The 27,430-nt window shown below is 49.5% G+C and overlaps 1 protein-coding gene across 5 annotated transcripts in view; it reads right to left on the reverse strand.

The window, feature by feature from the left end:
* RPS6KA2 (ribosomal protein S6 kinase A2) overlaps window positions 1–27,430 on the reverse strand; it is a 388,441-nt gene that overhangs the window by 78,554 nt on the left and 282,457 nt on the right. For all 5 annotated transcript variants that reach the window (XM_023559360.2, XM_064293190.1, XM_064293185.1 and 2 more), the window contains 5 exons: window positions 17,140–17,220; window positions 13,731–13,810; window positions 9,153–9,259; window positions 5,278–5,315; window positions 2,404–2,546 (listed from right to left, as the gene is read on the reverse strand). In XM_023559360.2, the coding sequence (XP_023415128.1) occupies window positions 2,404–2,546; window positions 5,278–5,315; window positions 9,153–9,259; window positions 13,731–13,810; window positions 17,140–17,220 (449 nt within the window). The remainder of the gene's footprint in view (window positions 1–2,403; window positions 2,547–5,277; window positions 5,316–9,152; window positions 9,260–13,730; window positions 13,811–17,139; window positions 17,221–27,430) is intronic.

Genomic DNA, 27,430 nt, shown 5'->3' on the forward strand with positions numbered 1-27,430 from the left:
CTCAGTGAGGAGACTCAGGAGGGATGGCTCGGGGCTGCTTCCTGGGAGCGCTATCTTCGTGGTTCTAAGTCGTCTCTCACAAAGCCTGTCAGGTGTCTTAGCACAGAGTTCTCAGCTGATTTCCACAGGAGACTTGGCTGGAGACAGGATTCACAGTGTTCCCTTGGGCCATCTCTTTATTGCAAAAGGGAGTTCAGAAGTGGCTTCTGATGGTGCCAGAGGCAGTACTGAAGATGTGTGGTCACAACAGTCAGTGGTCTGCCTGACAGCTGGTCGTCACTGGGGGGCCAGAAGAATTGGGGGAAGGCCTGAAGATGGCCACCGTGAGAATGTGCCTGGGCTTTTCAAGAACAACTGCATCACCTGAAAGCAGCCACTTCCACTCTTCGAGCCTTAGTTTCATTTCTGCAAAGGGGGATAGCATCTTTCTGCTTAATTTACAGACTGATGGTTACTTTTATAGGTCCACTTGGCTAAGTGTGATTAAGTCAGCTGGCCTCAAGTAAAGCAGATCGTACTCCATTATGTGAAGCTGAAGGCCTTAAGAGCAGAAAGGGAATTTCCCAGGGTGTGTTCTGCCCACAGAGTATAAACAGATATTTTGCCAACACGCCTCCACTTTTCACTCCTCCCGCCGTGTGACCTGTGGACAGCCCTGAAATGCTGAGGCCCTGTGATCTTCTGAATGTCGATTCTATAAATGTCAGTGGTCCCATGGGTCCTCAGAGCATGCTAAGCACAGAGGGGCTATGAGCAAAGTCCCTGGCTGGAAGGTGGATGGGGCGGGAAGGTGGATGGGGTGTGAGGGCACAGAAAGGAGGGTGATTCTTGGATTGGGGAAAGGAAGCTAATGACATTTCTACTACAACTACAGAGCACCCCAGGCTGGGCAGTGCTTGAAAAGGCTCTGTCCACAAAAACATGATCTAAGAAGATTCGAGTTTCCAGGTGTAGATGTAGGAGGGTCTAACTCCATGTATATGTTGGCTCATGTTGCTTTTTATGACTAGGTTGAAATGAAGAAGTCTCCTTATCATGGACTGCTGTGTCCTTTACTACCCTCACGTTAGAACCCAGCAGCATGAAGTATAAATTTATGAAAGGCTTGGCTATAACCATAATTGTATCCTTATTGGCAGGGTAGTGGCTTTTTTCCAGGCCCTCCCTTCCTCCCCATCCCGTTTTATTTTCCAATGGTGAGATGGTGAGAATCTGGGATAGACAACAGATGGTGGCTGCCAGGAGGCATGAGGCTCAGGAAGGAGGCCTGTCCCTTGTCTGATTTGATGTCTTTCAAACATCGTGTTCTTCCAATGGTCATCCCATGATCTCAAAAGCCCGCTTTAGGAATGAACAGTCATTGTGAGCAGATAAGAAGGGTGCCTCACCATGCGCTTGCCATGAGCTGAGGAACCCCCAGAACAAGAGGGAACACCTATTATGAGCTGAGGAGCCCCCAGAATAGAAGGTGTCTCACTATGAGCTGAGGGACCCCAGAACAGAAGGGCACCTTACCATGAGCCGAAGGATCCCCAGAACAGAGGCGTACCTCATCATGAGCCAAGGGACCCCCCAGAACAGAAGCATGCCTTACCGTGAGCCAAGGGACCCCCAGAACAGAAAGGCACCTTACCATGAGCCAAGGGACCCCCCAAACAGAAAGGCACCTCGACATGAGCTAAGGGACCCCCAGAACAGAAGGGTACCTCAAAATGAGCCAAGGGACCCCCCAGAGCAGAAGGGTACCTCATCATGAGCCAAAGAACCCCAGAACAGAATGGCACCTCACCATCAGCTGAGGGACCCCCAGAACAGAAGTGCACCTCATCATGACCCAAGGGACCCCCAGAACAGAAGGGCACTTTACTATGAGCTAAGGGACCACAGAACAGAAGCCTACCTCACCATGAGCAGAGGGACCCCCAGAACAGAAGGGCACCTCACCATGAGCCAAAGGACCCCTAGAACAGAAAGGCAACTCACCATGAGCCAAGGGACCCCAGAACAGAAGTGTACCATACCATGAGCTGAGGGACCCCCAAAACAGACGTGAACTTCATCATGAGCTGAGGGACCCCCCAGAACAGAAGGGCACCTCATCATGAGCTGAGGCACCAACCCAGAATAGAAGGGCACCTCACCATGAGCTGAGGGATCCGAGCAGGGGCCTCACCATAAGCTGAGGGACCCCCCCGGACCAGGAGGGGTCTTACCATGAGCTGAGGGACCCCAGGACCAGGAGAGGCCTTACCATGAGCTGAGGGACCCCAGGACCAGCAGGGCCCTTACCATGAGCCTAGGGACCACAGGACCAGGAGGGACCTTACCATGAGCCAAGGGGCCCCAGGACCAGGAGGGACCTTACCATGAACTGAGGGATCCCAGGACCAGGAAGGGCCTTACCATGAGCACGCCAAAGGACCACCAGTCGGCGCTCTGCGTGTGGCCCCGCCGGTTCACCACCTCGGGTGCCATGTACTCGATGGTCCCACAGAACGAGTACGCCCTCTTGTCATGGTCGATGGCCTCCTTGCTCAGGCCGAAATCTAAACGGAAGAACAACAAAGAGCCTTTCTTCAACTCACGAGTTGTGTTCAGCGGTCCCTATGCAGACTCCTGACTGGTGAGATGAGAGGTAAAGCCCAAGTCTGACCAGAGCAGCCACTCCAGCCAGAGGCCACACCCAGACAGTGGGGCACCCAGCATCCTGTGTGACGGCCACAGAGGGAGCTCTGAAAAGTCGGCCAAATGGACAGTCACACTTGGTGTCTAAGTTCATGAAATACAAAAATTCTAATTTTTCAACATCAATAGGCATTTAAAATATTTAACGAGCATTTTTGTGCAATTACTGCATGCATGATGCTAGACTCTGGGGACACCAGATACAAAGGACAAACCCTGTCCTCAATGACAAGGTGGAGGTGCAGATAAGCGACCTGGAGCTCTGGGGCCCAGCGCCAGGAGCCCATCAGCAGAGAAGGAGGGGCCTGGAACTCCCAGGAAGCCTCAGGCAGAGGGTCAGGCCCCAGCTGAATTTTGAGGAGGAGCAGGTGTCCCCAGGGGCACAGGCAGGGAGGCAGGATGTCCAAAGGAAGCAGTACCTGCACCAAGGCCCCACCTGAGGTGGAGTGCGTTTGGTTCAGGGGCCTGCTGGTCAAATGACTGACGGCTACAGTGTGGGCACGCACAGGGATGAGGCCGGGACGGTGGCCAGAGAAAGGGCCTCATGGACTGCCACGTCTTACCCTGGGACCTGGGCTATGGCACCTCGCAGGACAAAGGGGACTTGCAGGCGTGATTCAATGATGGTATTGAGAAGAGGAGACTGTCCTGGGTTATCTGGGTGAGCCCAATGTGATCACTAAGACCCTCATAAGAGGGAGGCTGGAGGGCCAGAGAAGGAGATGAAATGACGGAGTAGAGGTTGGAGTGATGTGAGGAGGGGGCTATGAGCCAAGGCATGCAGGTGGCCTCTAGAAGGTAGAAAAGGCCAGGGACAGATTTTCCCGGGAGCCTCCAGGCGAACCTGCCCTGTTGACACCTTGACATTGGCCCCAGTTTGGATTTCTGAGCGCCAGGTCAGTAAGATGATAAATGTGTGCTGTTTTAGGCCACGGAGATTGCCGTGATTTGTTTCAGCAGCTGCAGGACACTTGTACAGATGGGGGGTTGTGGAACCAGAGGGCGTTTTCAGTCTGACTTGCCCCTGGTGGCGGGGAGGATGATGGGCCGTGAGTAGGGAGGTGCCTGTAGTGGTCCAAGGGTCCCTGGGTGGTGCAAGAGATTTACACTCCACTTCTATCCTAAAGGTTGGCAGTTCGAATCCACCCAGTGGTGCGATGGAAGAAAGACCTGGTGATCTGCTTCTGTAAGACAACAGCCATGAAAACCCTATGGAGCAGTTCTGCACGTAGCACATGGGGTCGCCACGAGTCAGGGTCAACTTGACAGCGATGGTTTCGTTTGGGTTTCTGGCAGCGGTCAAGGAGGAATGGCTGTAGACTTTGATCTTCATGAGTAAGTGCTTCAAGTCCTCTTCACTTTCAGCAAGGTTGTGTCATCTGCAAATCGCAGGTCATTAGAGAGTCTTCTCCAATCCTGATGCCTCATTCTTCTTCATATAGTCCAGCTTCCTGGATTAAGAAGCACTTACTGATGAAGATCAAAGACCACAGCCTTCAGTATGGATTACACCTTAATATAAAGAAAAACAAAAAATACAACTGGACCAATAAGCAACATTATGATAAATGGAGAAAAGATTGAAGTTGCCAAGGATTTCATTTTACGTGGATCCACAATCAATGCCCATGGAAGCAACAGTCAAAAAACCAAAGGACATATTGCATTGGGCAAATCTGCTGCAAAGGACCCCTCTAAAGTGTTCAAGAGCAAAGATGTCATTTTAAGGATTAAGGTGCACTTGACCCAAGCCATGGTGTTTTCAATTGTGCTATATGCACGTGAAAGCTGGAGAATGAGTTAAGGAAGACCAAAGAAGAACTGAATTATGGTGCTGGTGGAGAATACTGGACTGCCAGAAGAACAAATCTGTCTTGGAAGAAGCGCAGCCAGAATGCTCCTCAGAAGCACGGATGGTGAGACTTCCTCTTATATACTTTGGTTATCAGGAGCGATCAGTCCGTGGAGAAGGACATGATGCTTGGTAAAGGAGAGGGTCAGGGAGAAAGAGGAAGACCCTCAACGAGATGGATTCACACAGTGGCTGCAACAATGGGCTCAAACATAACACTGATTGTGAGGATGGCGCAGGACTGGGCTGTGTTTCATTGTGCACAGGGTCGCTGTGAGTCAGAACCGACTCGATGGCACCTAACAAAACTCGATGGCACCTAACAACAACAGGAGAAATGGTGGCGCTGGAGTGGCAGTGCACCCAGGCTGTGGTGCGGGGTGCTCGAATTTGGCTCAGGACACGTGCCACAGTCAGACTGTGCCCCAGGGTCTTACACATATCCAGAACTCAGCAAGGCTGAGGGCCAACAATGGTGTGCTGGAGGGGCCCTGGAGGGGGCTCAGCAGGCGAGGAGGAAAAATAAGGGGCATGGAGAAGAGAGAGGGAAAAAATGTCTGCCTGGGAGTTCTGGTGGGAACACACAGTAGCATAACTAGTCCACATCCACAAACAATGTGGCCAGATCTGAGGAGCACCTGCAAAATCGGGCTGGCTCGCAGGGCGCTGGCTTCAAACTGGCCCCCACATTTACCAGGCCTGGGATGAAGTCACAGAGGGAGCAGGTGTTTTGTACAAACCTGTGATCTTAATGTGTCCTTCTTCATCCAGGAGGATGCTGAAAGGAAGTGAGAAAGGAGAAATGCTTTAGAAAGAGACCCGACACGTTGAGGTCAGAGGGGATGCCACGACAGCTTCGTCTGCGGAGGCTTCCTGGGGTCTGGGCACAGCTGACCTCATCTGTCATTTTCTAAACATGGGGTTTCAGGTCACTGCTTCCCAACTCAACAGCTTCTGCCGCAGGGAGTATTCAGATGACGGCTATTTAGGGAGGCCCGGAGGCTCCTGCCTGCTTCTGCGTGTGGTCTGTCAGGCAGAAGCTGGGGGTTTGCAGGCTTTAGACCTAACTGAGCCCCCAGGGAAGATGCCGGAACTCTACAGACCATCTGTGTGAAGAATAGTATTGAGAGGGCACTGGGATACTCCAGCCCACGGAGACCCAGAGCCACTTGGAAGTGATTTTTCAGCACCCAGGCAAGGCCCCCGTGGCCAGGAACCAGCTTTTCCCCTCTAGCCCGTGGCACCCCCGCACGCACTCTCGGGACAGTCCTGACTGCTGTGAGCCTGTGCACGGCAGTGACTCAGCAGTGACAGCTCTTGGGGCTGGGTAGGCTTTGTTCTGTGATGGGGATGAACACTGGGTGGTGCCTTCTTCCAGCCACCGGCCCCTCTTGCCCCTTGGGACCTTGCCATGTCACAGATCACGTGTATCTGGATGCCCAGGACTGAGATGTGGCCTTGTCCTTCCCTGCTCTCCTGCCTTGGGCAGAGCACCTTCCTGGTTCGGGAGACAGGTGAGCTCTGAGCCAACGCCTTCTTCCTGAAACTCTGAGCTGGGGCTGGGGTCTCGGGCAGTGACACCCAGATCCCTGTAGCCCTAGCCATCTCTGTTTCTGCTTTTGTCTGTAATCAAATCCCGTTCCACCCTAGACCCTAGGTGCACCAAGCCAGCCCTAAAGAGACCCAGGAGGGGATGGACAGAAACAACGGCAAGGTTTTAAGGATTCATAAATGATGCCTTTCTGAAGGAACCCCTGGGTGGGGCAGATGGTTAACACACTCAGCAGCTAACTAAAAGGTTGGAGATTCTAGTCTACCCAGAGGCACCTCAAAAGAAAGGCCTGGAAATCTACTGCTGAAAAATTAGTCACTGAAAACTTTGTGGAGCACAGTTCTACTCTGACACACATGCGGTCGCCAGCAGTCAGAGTTGACTGGATAGCAGCTAGTTTTTTGCCTTTCTGGAAAAAAAAAAAAAAAAAAAATCAGTGGTGAGATTAAGAAGACAGCTACCCATTTCATGGAAACAGAAAGAGAAAAGTCACAGCATATAACGAAGATGACAATTTATAATGAACGGGGAAATGTTCTTAGGGTGGCTTTTCTGTTATACTTGGCGTTTACCCAGAAATGAGCGACTTGCAAGATGAATTCCCTAATAATTCTAATTGAACAACAAAAGCTCTTCCTTCAACCCCGCAAGTAACTGTCTTTGACTGTAAGGACCACCTTGACCTTTAAAGGAGCAAATGAGCACACGCTGACTTCATGTGTGCACAGGACACGGGGCAGCCACGACAAGCACATCAACTGGGGGTGAGGACACCAGACAGCTACCTGAACATGGACGTCTGTAACATGGTATCCATGAGCTAGAAGGTGATTAAAATGGGATCAGCTTCTGAGATGACCTCTGCAAGGACCAAAGACAGCAGGCCTGGCTGCAGTTACCACCTGCTAATTTCACACTAGGATGGGGGCAGAGTGATGACCAAGGTGTCCAGCACCGACACCCCGGCAGTGGGATCCGCTCTGAATTTGGCCTCACGCTCCTGCTCTCTGAGGGAGATGGCTGCAGTTAAGAGGACCCTGTTCTTTCTCTGGGATTGCTCAGGACAGGGCTTTTTATGGCCATTTAAAAACTTACAACTGTGGCTAAGGATGTTTCACCTCATGGGTAGTTAAGTCACAGCCCTGCGTCATACAAAGTTCCCTCTGCTCACGGGCAAATTCACTTCGTATCACGTGTGCGTGTGGAGCGACCTGGGTTCTAGGCAAACCCAGAGGTCTCCCGTATAGGCTGCACAGTTAGTCTAATTGGCTTCCAAGAAGGTTTACTTTTCTCCATTGGATGCAGGTGAGAGAAGATGGGACCTGGAATCCCAGCTCCTGACTGACCCTCGGTGATGAAGTCCTGACTCACAGCACGGGCGGCCTTGTGTGCCCAAGGCTGGCCAGTCCCGCCAGCGCCATCTTATCCCGTGGGGTATAATCAACCTCACAGAGCACTGAGCAGCGGGTGAGAGGTGAGAGGAGCAGGCACTTTCCCTGGGAACCCTGCTGAGGCCAGCGTGATGTAGACCCGACATTTCAAGGGCTGTCTGCACACCTCTGAGCCTCACAAGACCCTGAAGGCCTAACCATGAATTCATGCTCTTGCCAGATATTCCCCCACCTAGCGGGAAAGGCTTCCCACCCACCCTCCCAATTCCCCTTTCAGCTGGACCACAGGGTGAACAGGAGGTGATCAGTCAATTGAACCAAAAACAACAAACAGACAACCCATTGCCATCGAGTCAATTCCAGCTCATAGGGACCCTGTAGGATAGAGCAGACCTGCCTCATAGGGTTACTAAGGCTATAAATCTTAATGGAAGCAGGCTGCCACGTCTCTCTCCCAAAAAGCGGCCGGTGGGTTTGACCGCTGATCTTTCCGTTAGCAGCTGAGTGCTTAACTTCATCCGTTAAATCTCTTCTTTCAAAGTGGGTGCCTCTTCATTTATGTGTCAGCTCTACTCATGACATGTAAGAAAAAACCTGACACGGGAACTCGGTTATTTTGGAGGGACTTTATATGGGGTAGTTCTACTCTGTCCTGTAGCGTCGCTCTGAGTCAGAATGAACTTGACAGCTATGTGTTCAGGTTTTCTAAAAACTTTTTGTAATTTAGAATAGATTAGCAAAATATACTAAAAATAATACCACAGATTCTCATTGTCAACAATACACAAACCTTATTGGAATTTGGGGCTGGGAATTCTGGTGCCGTTGTCTTTTAGATAAAGTCTTAGAAAAGATAATCCGACTTGTCACCTACAAATGTGCTAAATAGTTATTTCAGAAAAGGGTAATTGACAGTTTTCCTTGACTTTATTGAAGGAGCTGAAAGAGTTTACTAAACCTAGGGGACAACAGTGGAGAGAATGGGGGTTGGGGCTAGCTTAGGGGGTCGGGGGCGAGGAAGAGACTAACTCAGAGGTGAAGATATTTGGGGTGTTCCTAATGGCAGGATGAATCTCACCTACCCAAGAGCATGAGAGAGCGAACGTGGGGTCAGAAATCACAGGCTGGCCTCCTCCCAGCTGCAGCCTCACTTGTGCAGTGTGGACACCAGCACTGTTCTCCTCCCAGCTCTGCCTCACCTGTGCAGTGTGGACACCCACACTGTTCTCCTCCCAGCTCTGCCTCACCTGTGCAGTGTGGACACCAACACTGTTCTTCTCCCAGCTCCTGCCTTACCTTTGCAGTATGGACACCAACACTGTTCTCCTCCCAGCTCCTGCCTCACCTGTGCAGTGTGGACACCCACACTGGCCTGGCTTCTCTCAAGAAAGTTTTTATGAGGATCAGGTGAGAAAGGCGCTGTGAAATTCCTACACACGTCAGCATGAACCAAGGTGTTCTGTACACCTTTTCAGGGGCAGGGAAGTGGAATTTGCTTGCCCTACTTGAAAGCCCTGCGTAGGATTTGGTGACAGGAGACACCTGCCCCCCAGCTATCTTCTGATCTGCACTTGCTTGGAAATAAATACGAAAAATAGCTGCTACAGTGGGCTGCAGGGAATAAGGAGCAAGTGGGCTTTTGAGGCCTTGGCCCTCTTCCCTTCTCACTTACTTCTCAGGCTTCAGATCCCTGTAAATGATCCCCAGGCCGTGCAGGTGGTCTAAGGCCAAGGCTAGTTCTGCTAAGTAGAACTTGACATCCTCTTCAGTGAACATTACCTAGTGAAAAAAGAAAAGAACAAGATTGTTGACCTTATTCTGTGGCTGGTTTGTTTTAAAGAACTCTGCCAGATAAACCAAGACTCAGGCCAGGAAGTGTACACTGCTGTCCATTTCACTCCAGAGAAAATCGCGACTCCCACTAACAAGGCTTTCCTGGCTCTTAAGATGGAAAATGAGTCCTCTTTTTTTTTTTTTTTATAGTCTTAGATAAGCAAAGAAGAAGAAAGCTCCCATACAAAGTTGGCTCAATTCGCCTTGTGAGTGAAGCCGTCAGAAACAATTCTCTCCTCTGTCTTCTTGCCTCACCAACGAGCTATGGAATGTATCCTGGGCTTATATTTTAACATGAGTGCTTTTGACGCAAATTCATGGCATTTTAAACAAACAATGAAGCCACAAATAGTGAAGAGTTGAGGAGCAGTTATTGAAAACTCCATCCTGAGACTTGTTCCTCCTTTCTTCTACTTTGGGTTAGTGCAAACTAATGACCTCAGTGGACCTGCTGGCTACCCAGAGTGGGAAAAGTTCTAACAGATACGACACCTCAGAATGTAGAATCAGCTGAGAGTGCGTGCACTCCAGGGCGTGGTGTGCTCTGAGCTGGGTGCGGAGGAGGAGAGGGTGTCACAGTTGGGGGCCTCATTCAGGTGTTCAAGTCTCTGCGAACACAGAGGCCAGTGTGGCAGGCTCAGGGTGACCAGGCCCTGGGACAACCCAATGTCCATGAGATGGAGGCCAGCTATCTGGGAGACCTTAACCATCCAAGGTGCCCAATAGACTTCAAAGTCATTATTACTACAACCAGAATGCTCCTTAGAAGCAGGGATGGCAAGACTGTAGCTCACTTATTTTGGACACGTCATCAGGAAAAACCAACAGTTAGAAAAGGACATTATGTTTGGTAAAGTAGAGGGTCAACGAAAACGAGGGAGACCCTCAATGAGATGCACTGACACAATAGCCGCAAAAACGGGCTCAAACATGCCAACAATCACGAAGCCGGTACGGGACCGGGCCTCGTTTTGTTCTGTTGTACACAAGGCTGTCATCAGTCAGCGCTGACTCGTTGGCAACTAACAACAACAACCACATTGCCCTATCACCTGATCGTTGTTACAATCCGCGTATTTTTTTTGTAGTCACCTTAATAGGAAGCCAGGTCGTTAGCATAAATCATATTTGACATTCACTATGAGAAATCAATATAGACTTGAAGTCTATAATGTTACCAAATTCTCCATCTGAAGGCAGATATGAGAAATCACTACGCAATCGGAAAGTTGCCTGGTGAGCCTGGGACTGGACTAAGGGTGGCTAGGGGCTTGGATGTTTCCTGCTGTCAAGCTAACACAGATAAGAGCTCCATTTCCCAAAAGGATGCTTCCAAATGGGCTGGGACACCCCTGCTCCATAGGTCCTGGAGGTGGCAGAGGGGCACAACCCACCTCAGTATGCCCACTACTCTGATGTCTCATTCTATCTTCCACGCTAACCCATGCCTCTCTGGCTGCTTAGTTCTCTTCTACATTGATGAATGTGTTCCGTCACATTCTGCTGGCAGCCTAGCTCGCTCCCTGCTGACTGCACGTGTCTGTGCTCTGGTCCACCGTGGGCTGTGTTTATGGTTTGACGTTCTGAGGACCTTACTTCTGTGCTTTTCCAGTTCTTAGGGCACATCGCCATGTGGTTTCCAAGTACACACAACAGATAGTTTCTCCATAGATGAAAAACCTCAGGATGTGAGCCCCTGGAGGTGGTCAGCGGGGACAGACGTGGTCAAATGTTGCGGGTGTAGTTCTTGGGTGGAGAACTTGGGGGAGTAGCTTCCGTGTGCTTCCACCAACTCCCAGTGTCTGTCCTGCCAACCTTTGACAACATCACCTCTGCTCTGAAATAGAGGGTCCCATGGGGGTGTGCTATCTTGCTGTGAGACATGACAGGGTGTTTTGTTAGTTATTGCTGCCTTTTGGGTCAGTACTACTAGGTGTTGGACAAAACCAGACCCCAGTGGTCTGATTTCCTATAGCTGAGTGGGGAAGGAACAAATCAATGATATCCTCTGAGGAAGAGGCAGGTGTCACAGGCCCAGCCCCTCAGGAAACACATGACATGAGGTATGCGGCAAACGCAGGGATCACACACCTGCTCAGAAAGGGCATTTCACAGAACTTAGGCTTAACCCTTCTAGCCCAGTGGTTTTCAACCTACTACAATACAAGGAGCCCAACAGATCTGTGTCATGCCATTGCCTACGGGACCAAAGAAAATGGGGGAGGAAGAGAGTATCCCCTCCCCTGCTCCTACGAATGGCTCCACTTTGAGCTAGAGTCATTTTGGAGTTTCATGCAAGAGAAAGGAACCTCTTGCAAAAAAAGATATGGGTGAAGAGTTAAAAAAAAAACAAGGGAGAAAGTAGTTTGAAAAGCACTGTTATAGTCAATAAACACAATGTGGAAATTCCAAAGAAGAATCAACGCCTTTGAATTGTGGTGTTGGCAAAGAATATTGAATATATCATGGACTTGCAGAAGAATGAACAAATCTGTCTTGGAAGAAGCACAGCCAGAATGCTCCTTAGAGGCAAGGATGGCGAGACTTGGTCTCACGTACTTTGGACATGTTATGATGAGGGATAGTCCCTGGAGAAGGGCATCATGCTTGGTAAAGTAGAGGGTCGGCGGAAAAGAGGGAGACCCTCAATGAGATGGATTGACACAGTGGCTGCAACAATGGGCTCAAGCATAACAACGATTGTGAGGATGGCACAGAACCAGGCAGCACTTCATTCTGTCGTAGATAGGGTCACTGTGAGTTGGAACTGACTTGATGGTACCTAATAACAACAACATGCTCGATAAATGAGGTAGTAGTGGCTCAATGGCAAAATCCTTGCCTTCCATGCGGGAGACCTGGGTTCCATTCATGGCCCACGTACCTCAAGAGCAGCTACACTCCGTTTGTTAGTGGAGGTTTGAGTGCTGCTATGATGCTGAACAGGTTTCAGCAGAGCTTACAGACCAAGATTGACTAGGAAGAAAGAGGCCTGGCACTCTACTTGTGAAAATCAGCCACTGGGTAGTGTCTGGTTCCACCACGAGCTGAGGGCCAAGTCAACGGCAGCTAAGAACGACAATAACGTGCTTGGTAAATGCACGTCAGGAGTATTAGACACCTGCTGTATGTATTTTATTGACACATTGTTGCCTGCATCATTCTTTGCTTTGAATAAAGGAGTAGTGGATGGAACAAGTAGAATTAGAAAGCCGAGCTTTACACTGCCATGGGCAGAATTCTGTTTTTGCAGCCCATGTAGCAGAGTGCTTTTCAAGTCCATTAGTGGACAGAAAGCTTTCACGGCACACTAAGAAGTATTCTAGGAAATTCCCATTGAAGGTACTGAGAGGTTGAGGATAAAGCCTGGGGTTGTGAAGTGGCCGAGGGTCACAAAGAGGTCTGAGAGTGTGGAGACCAGATAAGATGCTCCGAACATGATCGACCTGTGAGAGTCAGGTCCCAGCATCCCAGCCAGCTTGTGTGAGTAGCACCTTCCTGTGACGGAGAGTGAAATGTGCCCTTCAGCACCATTATCATGACCCAGCTTTGGCTCACATCTGCTCCTGCCCTTGGTGTTTCCTCAGCTTTACAGGGGTCGTTTCTCTTACCATCTTTCAAGGATGCTGGGTGTCTTGTTTGTGCAACCACACAACACACATGCACACACACACACGCACATGGCACACACTCAGTCTCAAGATACACACACACTCACATATATGCACCCACACACGCCCTCACACCCATACTCACACATGTACTCACACACACACTCACATACACACACACCCATACCCACACACTCAACAAATGTACTGACACCCACCCACACAGACTCACTCTCACACACTTAAACGCACCCACTCAAACACACCCTCTCACATATGCACACTCAACACACATTCATTCTCTCAACACACACATACTCACACTCTCAAAACACACTCAACACAACACTCAACACACTCAACACACAACACAAACACCTACATACTCTCTCACACATCCACACACATATACATATACTCACATGCCCACACTCTAACACAATACACATACGTACCCCCACACCTCCATGCACAACCACACTCTTAATACACATTCACACCCTTGCACCCCCCACACTCACACATGTGCACTCACACACACACACTCACACACATACCCTCACACACATTCCCACTTACACACTCCAATACACATTCACATTCTCACCCCCACAAACACACACACTTCCACTCACATGCACTCACACATATACTCCCATGCTCAGTGTCTCACACTCACACTTGCACTTACTCTCACACTCACACATACACAGCCCTCACACCAGTGTGATTCACTCCCTCTTTGTCCTTTGAATTCTAGAAAGAAACCCACAGCACGTGGCACTTTGTCAAGGAGGGAAGCTTACCTCTTTGGAGAGTCTGGTGAACAGGTCCCCTCCCCGCAGGAAGTCCAGGATCAGATACAGCTTTCCTTCCGTCTGAAAGGCTGGGCAGGAGAGATGGAAAACGTGTCAACGGTGGAAGAGATGCGCAACGTGTCAAAAGCGGGAGAGGGGGCAATGCGTCAACAGCGGGAGAGACAGACAACATGTCAACAGAGGGAGAGGGGGCAATGTGTCAACAGAGGGAGAGAGGGGCAACGTGTCAACAGAGGGAGAGAGGGACAACGTGTCAACAGAGGGAGAGGGGAATTTGTGTCAACAGGAGGAGAGGAGGCAACATGTCAATAGCAGGAGAGAGGGACAACGTGTCAACAGAGGGAGAGATGGGGAACATGTCAACAGAGGGAGAGAGGGACAATGTGTTAACAGAGAGAGTGGCAACGTGTCAACAGAGAGAGGGGGAACGTGTCAACAGAGGGAGAGAGGGACAATATGTCAACAGAGGGAGAGATGGGGAACATGTCAACAGAGGGAGAGGGGGCAATGTGTCAACAGAGGGAGAGAGGGACAACGTGTCAACGGAGGGAGAGATGGGCAACATGTCAACAGAAGGAGAGAGGGACAAGATATTAACAATGCGAGAGAGGGGGAATATGTCAACAGAGGGGGAGAGGGACAACGTGTCAACAGTGGGAGAGGGGGCAATGTGTCAACAGAGGGAGAGAGGGACAACATGTCAACAGTGGAAGAGAGGGACAAAGTATCAACAGAGGGAGAGTGAGACAACGTGTCAACAGTGGGACAGAAGGACAATGTGTCAACAGAGGGACAGAGGGACGATGTGTCAACAGAGGCAGGGAGGGACAACGTGTCAACAGTGGGACAGAGGGGCAACGTGTCAACAGAGGGAGAGGGGCAACATGTCAACTGTGGGACAGGGACAACGTGTCGACAGAGGGAGAGAGGGGCAACATGTCAATAGTGGGAGAGAGGGGCAACGTGTCTCCAAAGGGGAGGTCTCCTTGGAGTGGACGTCCTTCACTGACTCAATCTCTCCGTTACTCCAAAAGCCCAGTTCCTCCTGGTTCGTATAACTCTACCGAATCTGCAAAGCGGAGGGACTGAAGAAACGGGCCTGGAACCCCGGCTGGAGATCAGCTTTCCAGGAAAACAGGCAAACATGGTCTTACTGTAACAGATTCTCTTGCTCGCTCTCAGCAGTTTTGAGGTATTTTCTCTTCTCCTTTTCTTCCCTCCTTTGTCCTTTCTTTCGCACTCTCCTCCCTTTTTTAATCACAAAAGGAGAACTGACCAGCACATAGGGGAAAAAAAAGCATGTGTATATTCAGCCTTGCTTTCAGGATCACGGTATTAGGTCAGGCTGCGCTCAGCCTGTCTTCTGCAGAAAGCGGACTTTTGCTGTAAAGCACTTAGTGAGTGACACGAGGCTGAGTACCACTGAAAGGTGCCGTCTTCCTTATGAAGTTGCTCCTCTATAGGGTATGATGGAGCCGCCGCTGGATTCCTTCCTCTGTGCCAGGCTCTGACGGTCAGACCAACTACTTGTACACCACGATAACGAGTCTCAGCACAGGTGTGACCAGGGCATGGCGCTACGTGTTTATGTTTTAAGTTTCAGGCCACAGTGGGTACACACAGCTCCAGGCCACCAGGCAGCAAGTGTGTGCCGCAGTTAACCAGGGGCCAGTGAGCAAACGGAGAAGAGAGACAGGTACCATCACCACCATCGGTGATACCAAAGGTGCACCATTCGGGATCTATTCATGTACAGGGGAGGGGTCCTGGTGTCACCACCTACTTCAAAATTTTCTTTTCTAAAAGTAAATGCTAGAAACATTACAGACGTTGGGGTGTTAGGAGCACACAGCTTCCAGCTAGAAACCTGTGATCAGAGCTGTGCAAACTGAACCAAGGATGAATTGTTCCATCCTAGAGCCTGGTGGGCAGCCCCGGAGAACAGTATCTTTTCATCAACCACAGGGGCCATACAGAGCATCTGATTAGAAGTCTTTGCAACACGTGCACTTCTTAAAGTCTCCAGAAAAGCGCCCCAGAAACCAATTAAAATGGCAGCTAGGACTGGGTTTGACACCAGCGAATTGGCAGCAGGAGGCCACAGCAGACGGCACAGAGAGAGGGTGGACCTCTCCACGCCTCAGCTCGAGAAGGTAGAGACGGAACAGCATCTGCCCCCGGGCCTAGGAGGTCGCAGCACGGGCCGGCTTACAGCACGTGTGAAATAGACACCAGCTGCCGTTGAGTGGACTCCCACTCCTGGTGACCCCGGGCACGTCAGAGTAGAACTGGACTCCACCAGGTTTTCAATGGCTGAGTTTTCAGAAGTAGATTGCCAGGTCTTTCTTCTGAGGTGCCTCTGGGTGGACTCAAACCTTCAACCTTTCAGTTAGCAGCTGAGTGTGTTAACCCTTTACAACACCTAGGGATTCCACACAATAAATATGAATTTTTATTATTTTTTGAAAGGATTGGCCGCCTAATTTCTAAAAAAGTCTGAATTGTTTGCTTAGCAATACAAGAAATGAGCCACCAAACGATTCGGAAGCCTCCTCCATCCTGTTCTGTGGCACGTGTTTATGCCTTCGCTACATGTTTCTGTACGTCTCAGTCATGATCTCCCCTAAGCCCACCCCTTCTTGTCTTTGAAACCACACGAGGGAACAGCTTGGTTGTTGTCCTTTTTCCGCACTTTTCTAGTTATTCCCGAGAAGCAGTAAACTTTACGGCAGTGTGGTAGTATAACGCCCGAGTCACCTAGCTATGGGTTTTTCTTTTTTAATTTGAAGATTGGTTGTATTGCTTCTCTGAGGAGATAAGAAGGAGAAAGCAAAGGAAGAAAAGTTGTGTGGTACAGCAGATATGAGAGAGAAATTAAAACATCTGATCTGTGCCTCAGTTTCCTCTTGTGAAAAGCGGAAATCACAGCCCACCTTGAATGGACGTTTAGAGGGCTCGTGAGTGGACTTCAAACTGCTTGAGACATAGTGTTCACTTAAACACACGAGGTGCTACCATTTCTGGTTTAGAGAAACTACTGGGTCGTACAGCGTCTTCTTCTGGAACAACACAAAAGCATCACAGAATTCACCCCGGTCTGGGTCGAGAGGCCTTCTCACCAGATTATCAGTGATGTCAATTTCATTATTAATACTGCACAGTCCTTCTAAAATTAGGTCTCTGAGATGCCAACAGGGCGTTTTGCTCATTCAGGAAAGACAGATATGAAAGAGGCGAAGGACGTGGAGAGACAGAGTCCATCCCCCGCCAGACAGGACAGCATTCTCACTACAGGGGTTTTCTTCCTTCTGGCCTGTGTGGCTCTTTCTAAATCCTCTTACTTTGGAGAAGGTCCCCCTGGGTCCTCTCAAAAGCAGTTGCTTTTCACTGTATTTACCGTAATGAAGCTTCACAATGAATGGGTGGTTCACTTCGGCCAGAATGTCCCTCTCCATCTTGGAGCGGACGCGGTCCCGGACTGTGAAGAGAGAGACACAGGCTTTCAGAGGCAGGAGCTGGCACGCTGCTGAATGGCCAGTGTAGGCAGTCAGATATCGCCAATTCCCCCAACTTGTTACTACGAGCATTTTCAAACATACACTAAAGTTGAAAGAGAACTATCGTGAAACCTGTGAGAGCCGGAACTCAATGGGGTTGCTTTGCTTTTCCAGGTCTTGGAAGATTTCAGCCTTTGACAGGCTGTAGCCTTATCACTTTTCTATCACTCGTTTTAGTGGGAAATATTTGCATTTTCCTTCTCTGAGAGGTTTCAGCCTTACACAGGTTCCAGCTTTCACAGGTTTTTCTATATAACGATCGTCCCTAAATCCTCCACCGATATTCAACAATTGCTAACATTTTGACACATTTGCTTCCTCTCTTTCTCCCCCTACACACACACACACACACACACACACACACACACACACAGAGACACACACAGAGACACATCACCAGCCCCAAAATTTGAAAATAAATTGTAGATGTCACGACACTTTACTCTTAGGTACTCTGGCACACAACTACTAAGAATAAAGACAGGATCTTACGTGACCATAGCACTACTGTCACACCTGAGAAAATGAACAACAATTCTGTAAGGTCACCTAATATCCCATCCATACTCAGATTTTCTCAATTACCCTCCCACGTCTTCTTTAGCTGTTAACTTTCCCAGGATAAATTATTTCTGTTTGGTTGTTATATTTCTCGATGCTTTTTGCATCTACAGCAGTCCACCACCTTTTTGTTTTTCCTGTGCTGTTGAGTTTTGGTACGTCCAGGCCAGCTGTACAGTGTCCCACGTCCTGGGTTTCTCCATTGCTGCTTACCTGGCCTCCCTGACCCCTGTGTTTCCTGTAAAGCAAGGTTAGGCTGGAGGCTTCATGCGATTCAGGCTTCAGTTTTTTGGCAGAAACGCTGCACAGGTGACGCTGTGAGGTTCAGACTGCAGCAGATGGGAAGGTGGCGCTGGGTTACTCCACTGTTGTTATTGTTAGGTGACCTTGAGTCATTTCCGACTCTCAATGACCCCATGTGGCAGAGGAGAACTGCCCCACAGGGTTTCCTTGGCTGTAATTTCACGGGAGCAGATCACCAGGTCTTTCTCCCATGAAGCCACTGGGTGGATTTGAACCACCAGCCTTTTGGTTAGTAGCCCAGCGCTTAACGGTTGCGCCATCAGGACTCCCCTTACCCTGCTGTAAGTGATGTAAAATTGGATGACCTGGCTGAGGTGGTGCAACACGGATCTCCCACTGTGAAGACGCCCATGTTCCTCGGAAGTGGTAGGTAGCCTGTGGCACCGTATGAACCCTGGGGCTCCCACAGTCCTTCACCTGATGGCATTAGCTTCTCTGCATCACTCTGGCTTGAAAATGGGGACTTTCTAATTTCTGACAGAACTGGAAATCTACAGGGGCTTCTGTCTCTCTCCTGAAGGATCTGTGGACCCATGGATTATTTTTTAAACTTAGTGTGTTATATCCAATTTCAGATGTTATTTTTTCTTATGCTCACATTGTCCCGAGGTTAGCCATCTGGGAATAGAGATGCAACTAGTTTTGAGGCAAAAACAAATAAGTGAACAAACAACAAAAATCTCTTACCTCTTGAGAGTAAGGTTATCTCTGGGGTTCCCATAGCAGAGCAGGACCCCAGGCTGGGAGCCAAGCGGGACCCCAGGCCAGGAGCCAAGGGGGACCCCAGGCCGGGAGCCAAGGGGGACCCCAGGCCGGGAGCCAAGAGGTCCCCACAGGAGTGATGGAGAAAACGTCCTCACATGTTCCTGATTCGGGCCAGCAGGGAACTGTCCCAACACCGACCAGTGACCACAGCCACCCATCCTTTGGCCTTGTGATTACCCTCTATTCATTTTGTTGACAAAGTCCTTTCCCCTTCTGGGGCCACTTCACTCTGCCAACTCTCAGTTCTATCTTTCATATGCAGGCATTCCAGCTATCGGGAGTGTACCTCTCTCTGGTGCCAGGGAACTTCAATTTTTCTTCTGACACCATGGACAAAACCATCCACCCTTTCCCCGAGGATTTGGGTCAGGATGGAGGCCATGGAGCCAGTGGTCTGGGCTAACTCTCAACCCAGCCCTCATTAGAGTGTCATCCTGGGCCTCTCTCGGCTTCGGTTTCCCCACATACACCAGTACTCTTGCCCTCGAGTGGATTCTGACTAATGGGAAACCATGTGTGCAGACAGTGTAGAACTGTCCTCTGTAGGGTTTTCAACAGCTGGTTTTTTGGAAGTAGGTCCCCAGGCCTTTCTTTTGAGGTATCTCTGGATGGACTTGAATCTTTAGCCTTTTGGTTAGCAGCTGAGCATGTTAACTCTTTGCATTACCTGGGAACTCCTCCTCATAGACAGAACAAGGATAACAGTAGTGTCAGCCTCGCAGGTCATTATGAGGAATGAACGAGGTAACACATGTGAAGCCCATACAACATACCTGCATACTGCAAGGGCCGTCGTTGTTGGCTGCCATTGAGTCGGCCCTACTCGTGGCGACCCCATGTGCTCGCTTTATTGTCTCCTTATTGCATGGGAGCGCCGTGGTCAAGAGCTAGGGCAGCTAAAGAGTTGGCAGTTCGAATCCACCAGCAGCTCCTTGGAAGCCCTATGGGGCAGTTCTACTCTGTCCTACAGGGTCACTATGAGTCGGAATCGACTCAACGGCAACGGGTTTGGTTTTATCGTGTAAAAGGATCCTACGGGTTTGTCTTGGGCAGCCAGGCACAGCTGGGGGAGACCCAGCAGTTTCTGCGGGAGACTGAGTGGGCTTTCCTTGCAGAACCTCACATCCCTCGGCCAAGGCAAAAGGCGTGATGGAGGCTGCCTCATCATCGTCACGTCCAAGACGTCACGTGGGAGTTCTCCTTCCTGCTAAACCAGCAGAATCAGAATTCTATTGTTTGAAAGACCCTGGAGATTATGTAATTCAACTGCTGTGTTTTACAGAAGGGGAAACTGAGGCACAGTGTAGAAAAAATGGTTGTTCAGAGCTGGAGTTCACGGCTGGGGGGCAGGGAGGAGACCTCAGGGCAGCCGTCTCCGCTGGATGAAAGGGCGGCCTTTCACTCCTACTTGAGCACCGGGTAAAGAAAACAAACCAGTTGCCGTGGATTTGATTCCGACTTGTGGCGACCCCATGTGTTGAGCAGAACTGGGCTCCATAGGGACATTTTCATGGTTGGTACCTCTGGGTGGGTTCAGCCTGCCAATCTTTTGGTTAGTGGCCCAGCACTCACTGTTACCCAGAGTGGCACCTGTCCTAGTGTTGCCGGGTGAGAATGCCAGGGTCTGGCAGTCCCAGCAGGAGCCGTGTCTGCTGGTTAGGAATGAGGGTTCACCCCACCAACACGGATCGTCCCTGGGAAGGTAGGTCTACGATACGCGGGGTGTGTGGATGGACATCAGACAGGAAGTGGGTATCAACTGCTAGTCTTTGGTGTGACTTTTTAAGAAGTTTTGATCTACTTCGTTATTAAAAATATTTTCACCCATTCATTCTCTGAAGAAAAGAAAAAGGTGCAGCTCGTGATGCAGATAAAAATAAGAGAGTTGTTATTGTTCTCACTTGCTGCCGAGTTGGCTCCGACTCATGGTGACCCCACGCACAACGGAACAAAATGTCGCCTGGTCCTGCTCCATCTGCACAGTCATCAGTGTGCTAGAGTCCGTCGTTGGTGCCACTGTGTGTTCCGAGCGCCTGCCAACCCTCGGGGCTCATCTTCCAGCACTCTAGTGGACAATATGCTATTGTCGTCCAGAGGGTTTTCACTGTCCAATTTTCAGAAGTAGATTGTCAGGCCTTTCTTCCTAGTCTAAGTCTGGAAGCTCCACTGCAGCCTGTCCACCGTGGGCAACCCTGCTGATATTTGAAAGACCGGTGGCATAGCTTCCAGCATCACAGCACCACACAAGCCACGAGAGTATGACGGTCTGACAGATGGGTGGTTTGGACATGCTGACAGGCGTACCTCACACCACACCTGCAGGGTTTCCCTGGGACACCCTCCCAACAAAAGCAAACTCCCCACAGACAAGAAACCCGTCCGCTTGCAGCTGTGTCTCCGGTATGCAGCACCTCAGCTCTGCGGCTTCGGAGGACGAAAGAGGAGAAAACGGGAGAATTCACAGAGGAGCTGGCTACAAGGAGTCCTGCATTTCCTGCCCGGGGCCAAAGCGTAGGCCACCTCGGCTGCCACCAGTGAGGACACCAAAGGGGGGCCGGCAAGAGCAAACCGAGAATCTGCTGCTTCCATAAAAGGCACAGCAGCCGATCTAGATTAAGACTCTGATGGGAGAAAGCGGTGGAATCAGGCTGCTTTCTCTCAGAACAAAAGCACAGGATGGACAAGGAGACCCTCGGCATGAAAGCAGGAAGCTTGCTGGGCGGACCAGGACCCAAGCTCCCTCCACATCGTCCCGTGATGGGCCCTTCTAAGGCCGTGAAGTAAGAGGCCCCTCTGGGTGACCTGCTGACGTCGAGCTGAGTTACAGTGAGCGAGGGGCTCGTGCTCTCAGCCACGTAGGTGCTGGGCAGGGGCCTTCCTCCCAGCGGGGACTTCCTCCCAGGGTCTAGCGGGCAGAAGTCTGGCTCCCACAGCTGTGGCCCCTCACTGGGGCAAATGCACGCTGAGGAGGGCCTGTAGGGGAGCAGGCTCTACTGCCTCGAGCGCCGTCCCATTCGCCTGTCCCTGTGCGTTCCTGGCACGTGGTGGGTGGTGCTGGGGATGGAGACATGGGGGACCAGGCGCGACACGCATCTTGCTGTCTCTTTGCAGACCTGATTCTTGAACTCTGACTAAGACAGTCTAAATGTCCTCTCTATAGGACTGATGCTGTAATCAGATTCGGATCTATTTGGAATGAGAAAACTGCTCAACTACGTATCTGATTATAGTGCTAATGACAGAAATCAAAGGACACAGCCAGCCTAGTAGGAGATTAGAAAAAGATGTTCCCATATCCAAGGAGTTGTCTGCTTACAGTGAACAAAGAAACTGAGATCTCCTGTCTACATCTTACAGGAAAGTAAATTCCAGATCTATTAAAGAGTGAAATGGTAAAAAATGAAGTCGTGAAAACATAACAAAAATTAATGCATACCTATGTTTGGGTGGGGATTTTTTAACAAAAGCAATGGAAGAAATAACAGGAAAGATGGATAGACTGAGCTCCAAAACACCTACCAACTGGCCATCCAAAGAGGTCATAGCATTAAAGGGCAAACAGAGCAATTAGGAATTACCTGAAACAAACAGAAAAAGGGCCAAGAGCCAAAATAAATGCAATATCTAAACACTCTCATTGTAATCAGTCGCTGTGGCGTCGATCCCAACTTGTGGCGACCCCATGTGTGTCAGAGTAGAACTGTGCTTCGAAGGGTTCTCAATGGCTGATTTTTTGGAAGGAGATTGCCAGGCCTTTCTTCCAAGGTGCCTCTGGGTGGAATCAAACCTCCAGCATTCAAATGAGCAGCCGAGTGCGTTAGCCGTTTGCACCACCTGGGGACTCCACTCTCACAATATCTAAAGTAATAAAGAAATCAAGCCCTCAGCCTGGGCAGTGACCATAACGCAGATAAACACACCTGTTCAAGGAAGATGCCTGCAAGGAGTGTTTTGTGGGGTCGTCTACCTGTGCATAACCTGGCTCCACTGAGCATATTTGGGCGCAGGGTGGCAGCGACAATGGAGAAGGTTCGTTCATTCCAGGGCAGGGTTTTATTACCACCAACTAATAACCACCTAACTCACCGTGCCTCCTTCCCATGGACCAACTACCATGATGTCCAAGGGCGGCAGCGCCCAAGGCCCTTTCCTTCATATGTGGGACAAACCCGCAGGGAGCTGGCCCTCCACAGCTCACTGGGGAAGATGGTCAGGTCGGTACAGATTTCGGCTTCACCAGGCAGAGTGGGAGCACTGACCTCGTAGATGTCTGCTCTTTGGGGCGGGGGAGGGGGGGCATTCACAGACCACACCTAGGAAGGAGCTACACCACGGCAGTCACCGAGTGGCCCTCCCACTAAGACAGAAACTAACATCCACAGACAATGTCATAATTTTTCTGCATTGCTACCTTTGCTTTATTATTCCTGATTCGAGAATAGCTACGTCCTTTGACAGGCTACTTCTTTGGCAGCTAAGAATTCCAAGGAGTTTTGATTTCTAAGAGCTAGATGCATAAAGAAGAAAACCCAGGAGAAGATCCCTTCATCTTTCCACTGTTACTGTATCAATGGGATAGAGACAGTGTGGAAGTTGTAGATAGCAGAGCCAAAGAGTGCTCACACCAGCCAGAAGCTAAATGTTCACAAAAAGCTCCTGGTGACTTGTTCTAGGCCAGAGTAGACTCCAGGGCCAGACCATGGGAGCCAGGCTGTGGCCCTTCTGGAATATTTATTCTCTGGTATTTGACAGGTAAAAGTCCCCGGTAGTGCAAACTGTTAAGTGTTGGGCTTCTAACTGAAAGGCTGGTAGTTTGAGTCAACCCAGAGGTGCCTCGGAAGAAAGACCTGGCACTCTACTTCCGAAAAATCAACCACTGAAAACCCTGTGGAACACAGTTCTACTCTGACACCTGTAGGCGAGCCATGAGTTGGAGTTGACCCGACAGCAACTGTTTTTACATTTCACAGGTGAGTCTGGAACTGAGTGGGACTTGCCAGTACAGAGGTAAAAAGAAAAGTCTTCTAGGCTACCTTTAGATTCACCAATAAACCTGAGGCACTGGGGATAAAGTAATAATCTTGGTACTTGAAACCCTTCCTGTGCTGTGGCCAACCTGCCGCCTGGACGAGCAGGGCAGTGCGGTTTGCTCTGCCGGGCAGGCAGCTGGGACTGGCAGCTGCCCCTCACCAGTCAGTCCAGTAGTGGCCCACGATGCCCCTAAGGTGAGACACGTGTGGAGGGACCAATCGGGTCAGTCTACTGTGAAGGGCCTGGATCCTTTCTGGAAACCATGGAGAGAGCTCCGTGAGCTCCCCCACGGGCACAGCAGAGATGCTACACAGCCGATTTCTGGGGACCCTCTTGCTGGGTCTGACACCCTGCCCGATTGTACCTGCCCTGTCTGATTTTTAAGTTATTTCTACCATGCACGTGTGTTACATATCATATCACATAAAATAGTAATTACATATCACAGTATATTATATATCATATCATACTGGTGGTGCAGTGGTTAAGAAATTGGCTGTTAACCAAAAGGTCGGAAGTTCGAATCCACCAGCCGCACTCGACGGCCATGGGTTTGTTTTTTATTTCATTTAATGATATTTTTAAAAACCCACTTTGGGGAGAGAGTTGAACTGCCCCATAGAGTTTCCAAGACTGTAATCTGTATGGCAGCACACTGCCACATCTTTCTCCCGAAGAACGGCTAGGGGGTTTGAACCACCAACCTTTCAGTTAGCAGAGTGCTCCTTATTAATGATACATCATATCATATATAACATTAATCATAACATATCACATATAATATTGATGATATATCACATATTAATGATCTATATTAATTATATATCATAGCATATTATTTAATTTCATATCCTATATGATATTGGAGCCCTGGTGGCACATTGGCTGAGCATTTGGCTGCTAACAAAAAGGCGGGCAGCTCGAATCCACCGGGCACTCCTTGGAAACCCGATGGGGCAGTTCTACTCTGTCCTATAGGGTCGCTGTGAGTCAGAATCAACTCGATGGCAATGGGTATATGATATTAATTATATATTATATCATGTTAATTATATACCACATCTACACCATATTTCAAAAGAAAATTAAGGGTGAGACAAAAATAACTTCAATCCTCTCAGTCGCTGTGAAGATGAGAAACGCCCGTATGCCTCAGAAAACAATCAAGGGGTCATGGTGGGCAGAGTACTGATGGTTGCTGAGCCCTGGCTGCAGGTGCGGGCTCGTGCACACATTGTGTTGTCTGTGACCTGCAGGCTGCTCAGCCCCAGGAAGGCCTGACGGTGCTGTCACCGAGGCTGGCTTTGCGGTTAGTGCACCGGACTCCAGGGCTTTGAAGCCAGACTCAGTGTTGGCTGCTCAGCCTGAGACACATTGACTGGAGGTGTGCCCACTACGGCCAGTGATGAAGCTCATGTTCTTCCCCTCTGGTGGTCACTGCTCGACCCTCCCTTCTCTGCCCACAAAGAAGCTACAACGTCTGAAATTACACCCTGAGCAAGACTCCAGGATGCAGAACGACAACCCATCTTCCCACAAGGTCTTCCAGCCTCACAGACTAACTCAGAGCAAAAAGTCCCTTCCAACAGTGGTTCTGAAGCTCAACATTTGGGGGTCAAACCTTTTACTGTTAGTTACTCCAAAGAAAAAGCAAAGGCAGAAAACCACTCCCATCTAATGAGATTAGCCCTATCCCAGCTGCCTCCAAAGAGCCCTTGCCTGGGGCGTCGCCTGAGGCAGATGCTTTATAAGACAATGCTGAATGTTCTCAAAACTCTTCCCCACCACCAATTCTGGCTTCTAGACCTATAACTAGACAAAAGTCCCAGTGAGCCCCCAAAGGTGAAGTACAAAGTGTGACCCAGGAGGAGGTACGCTACACTCCAAAAGAACTGCGTGACTTTTCTAATATGTATAAACAGAAACCTGGGGAATATGTGTAGGAATAGCTATTAAGGATGTGGGATAATGGTGAAAGAATATAAAGATGGATCAGTCTGAGTTTATTGAAATGGGTCCGCTAAGCACAGATTCTTCATTCAGTGTTTCAGCTTAAGAAGTTTGGAATGGATCTAATAGTTTACTTGGTTGGGTTGCTGAAGCATGGATTACAAAGTGGCCTACACTAAACCAAGTTGAAGTACCAGACCTGCCTTCATATACTGTAAAAGAAGGTATCCAAAGGCTTAGGGAAATTGGCATGCTAGAGTGGATTTATCAGGTTAGACCCACAGACCCACACATGGAGTGACCAGGGGACACACCTTTTACCACAACTGTGAGGAACAAATTTGTGAAGGGAGCCCCAGCCTCCTTGAAGACTGCTGTGATTGCTATTTTATGTAAATCAGATTTGACAGTGGGAACTGCCCTAACTGAATTGACATCTAACTACAATGGGGCTGACTGGACCCCGTGGTAGGAGGGGCCAAGTGGCTGCACTCAATCGACACAGACAAGGCTGGCATGCTTACAGTAATGGACAGTAGAGTCAAAGCGATAATCAGAATAGTCTGACTTGTATGGCCTTCTGGCACTGGCTACTTAGTCATGGCGTCCCTGGGGGTGAAACAGATTGGAAATTTACTAAGAACTTACTCGATCTGTACAAATTGATGAATTCCAGGTCAGGTGAACAGCAGTCTAACTCAAATCGCCAGAATAGAGAGTCACAGTCCCTCAATCAATACCAGATTTGAGCAAGTTTAAAGACCCACAGCCCCTTGGGAGGCTGGGTTCCCTTGAGGAAGGACTCTAATATACTGTCAAAATTTTTTACTGTTAAATCTTTCTCCCAACCTTTCCCAAAGTGATTTACGGACTTTCACGAGAGTGACTATTCATTGGGGAAAAGGAAATAATCAGACATTTTGGGGATTACTAGATACTGGCTCTGAATAGACACTAATTCCAGATGACCCAAAATATCACTGTGGCCCATCAGTAAGAGTGGGAGCATATGGAGGTCAGGTTATTAATGGAGTCTTGGCTCATGTCCATCTCACAGTAGGTCCAGTGGGTCCCCAAACCCATCCTGTAGTGATTCCCCCAGCTTCAGAATGCATAATTAGAATAGATATACTCAGGAACTGGCAGAACTCCCACACTGAATCCCTGACAAATGGAGTAAGGGCTATTATGGTAGGAAAAACCAAGTGGAAGCCATTAGAACTGCCCCCACCTAGGAAAATAGTAAACCAAAAACAATACTGCATTCCTGGAGGGACTGCGGAGATTACTGCCACAATCAAGGATTTCAAGGATGCAGGGGTTGTGATTCCCACCACATCCCCATTTGACTTCCTATTTGGACTGTGCAAAAAACAGATGGATCCTGGAGATGACAGTAGATTACCAAAAACCTAACCAGGTGGTGACTCTGATTGCATCTACTGTTCCAGATGTAGTTTCATTGCTTGAGCAAATTAATTCATCTCCTGGTACCTGGTAGCAGCTATTGATCTGGCTAAT

Source organism: Loxodonta africana, chromosome 1, assembly GCF_030014295.1.
Source record: "Loxodonta africana isolate mLoxAfr1 chromosome 1, mLoxAfr1.hap2, whole genome shotgun sequence".
In the NCBI taxonomy this organism is placed as follows: domain Eukaryota; kingdom Metazoa; phylum Chordata; class Mammalia; order Proboscidea; family Elephantidae; genus Loxodonta; species Loxodonta africana.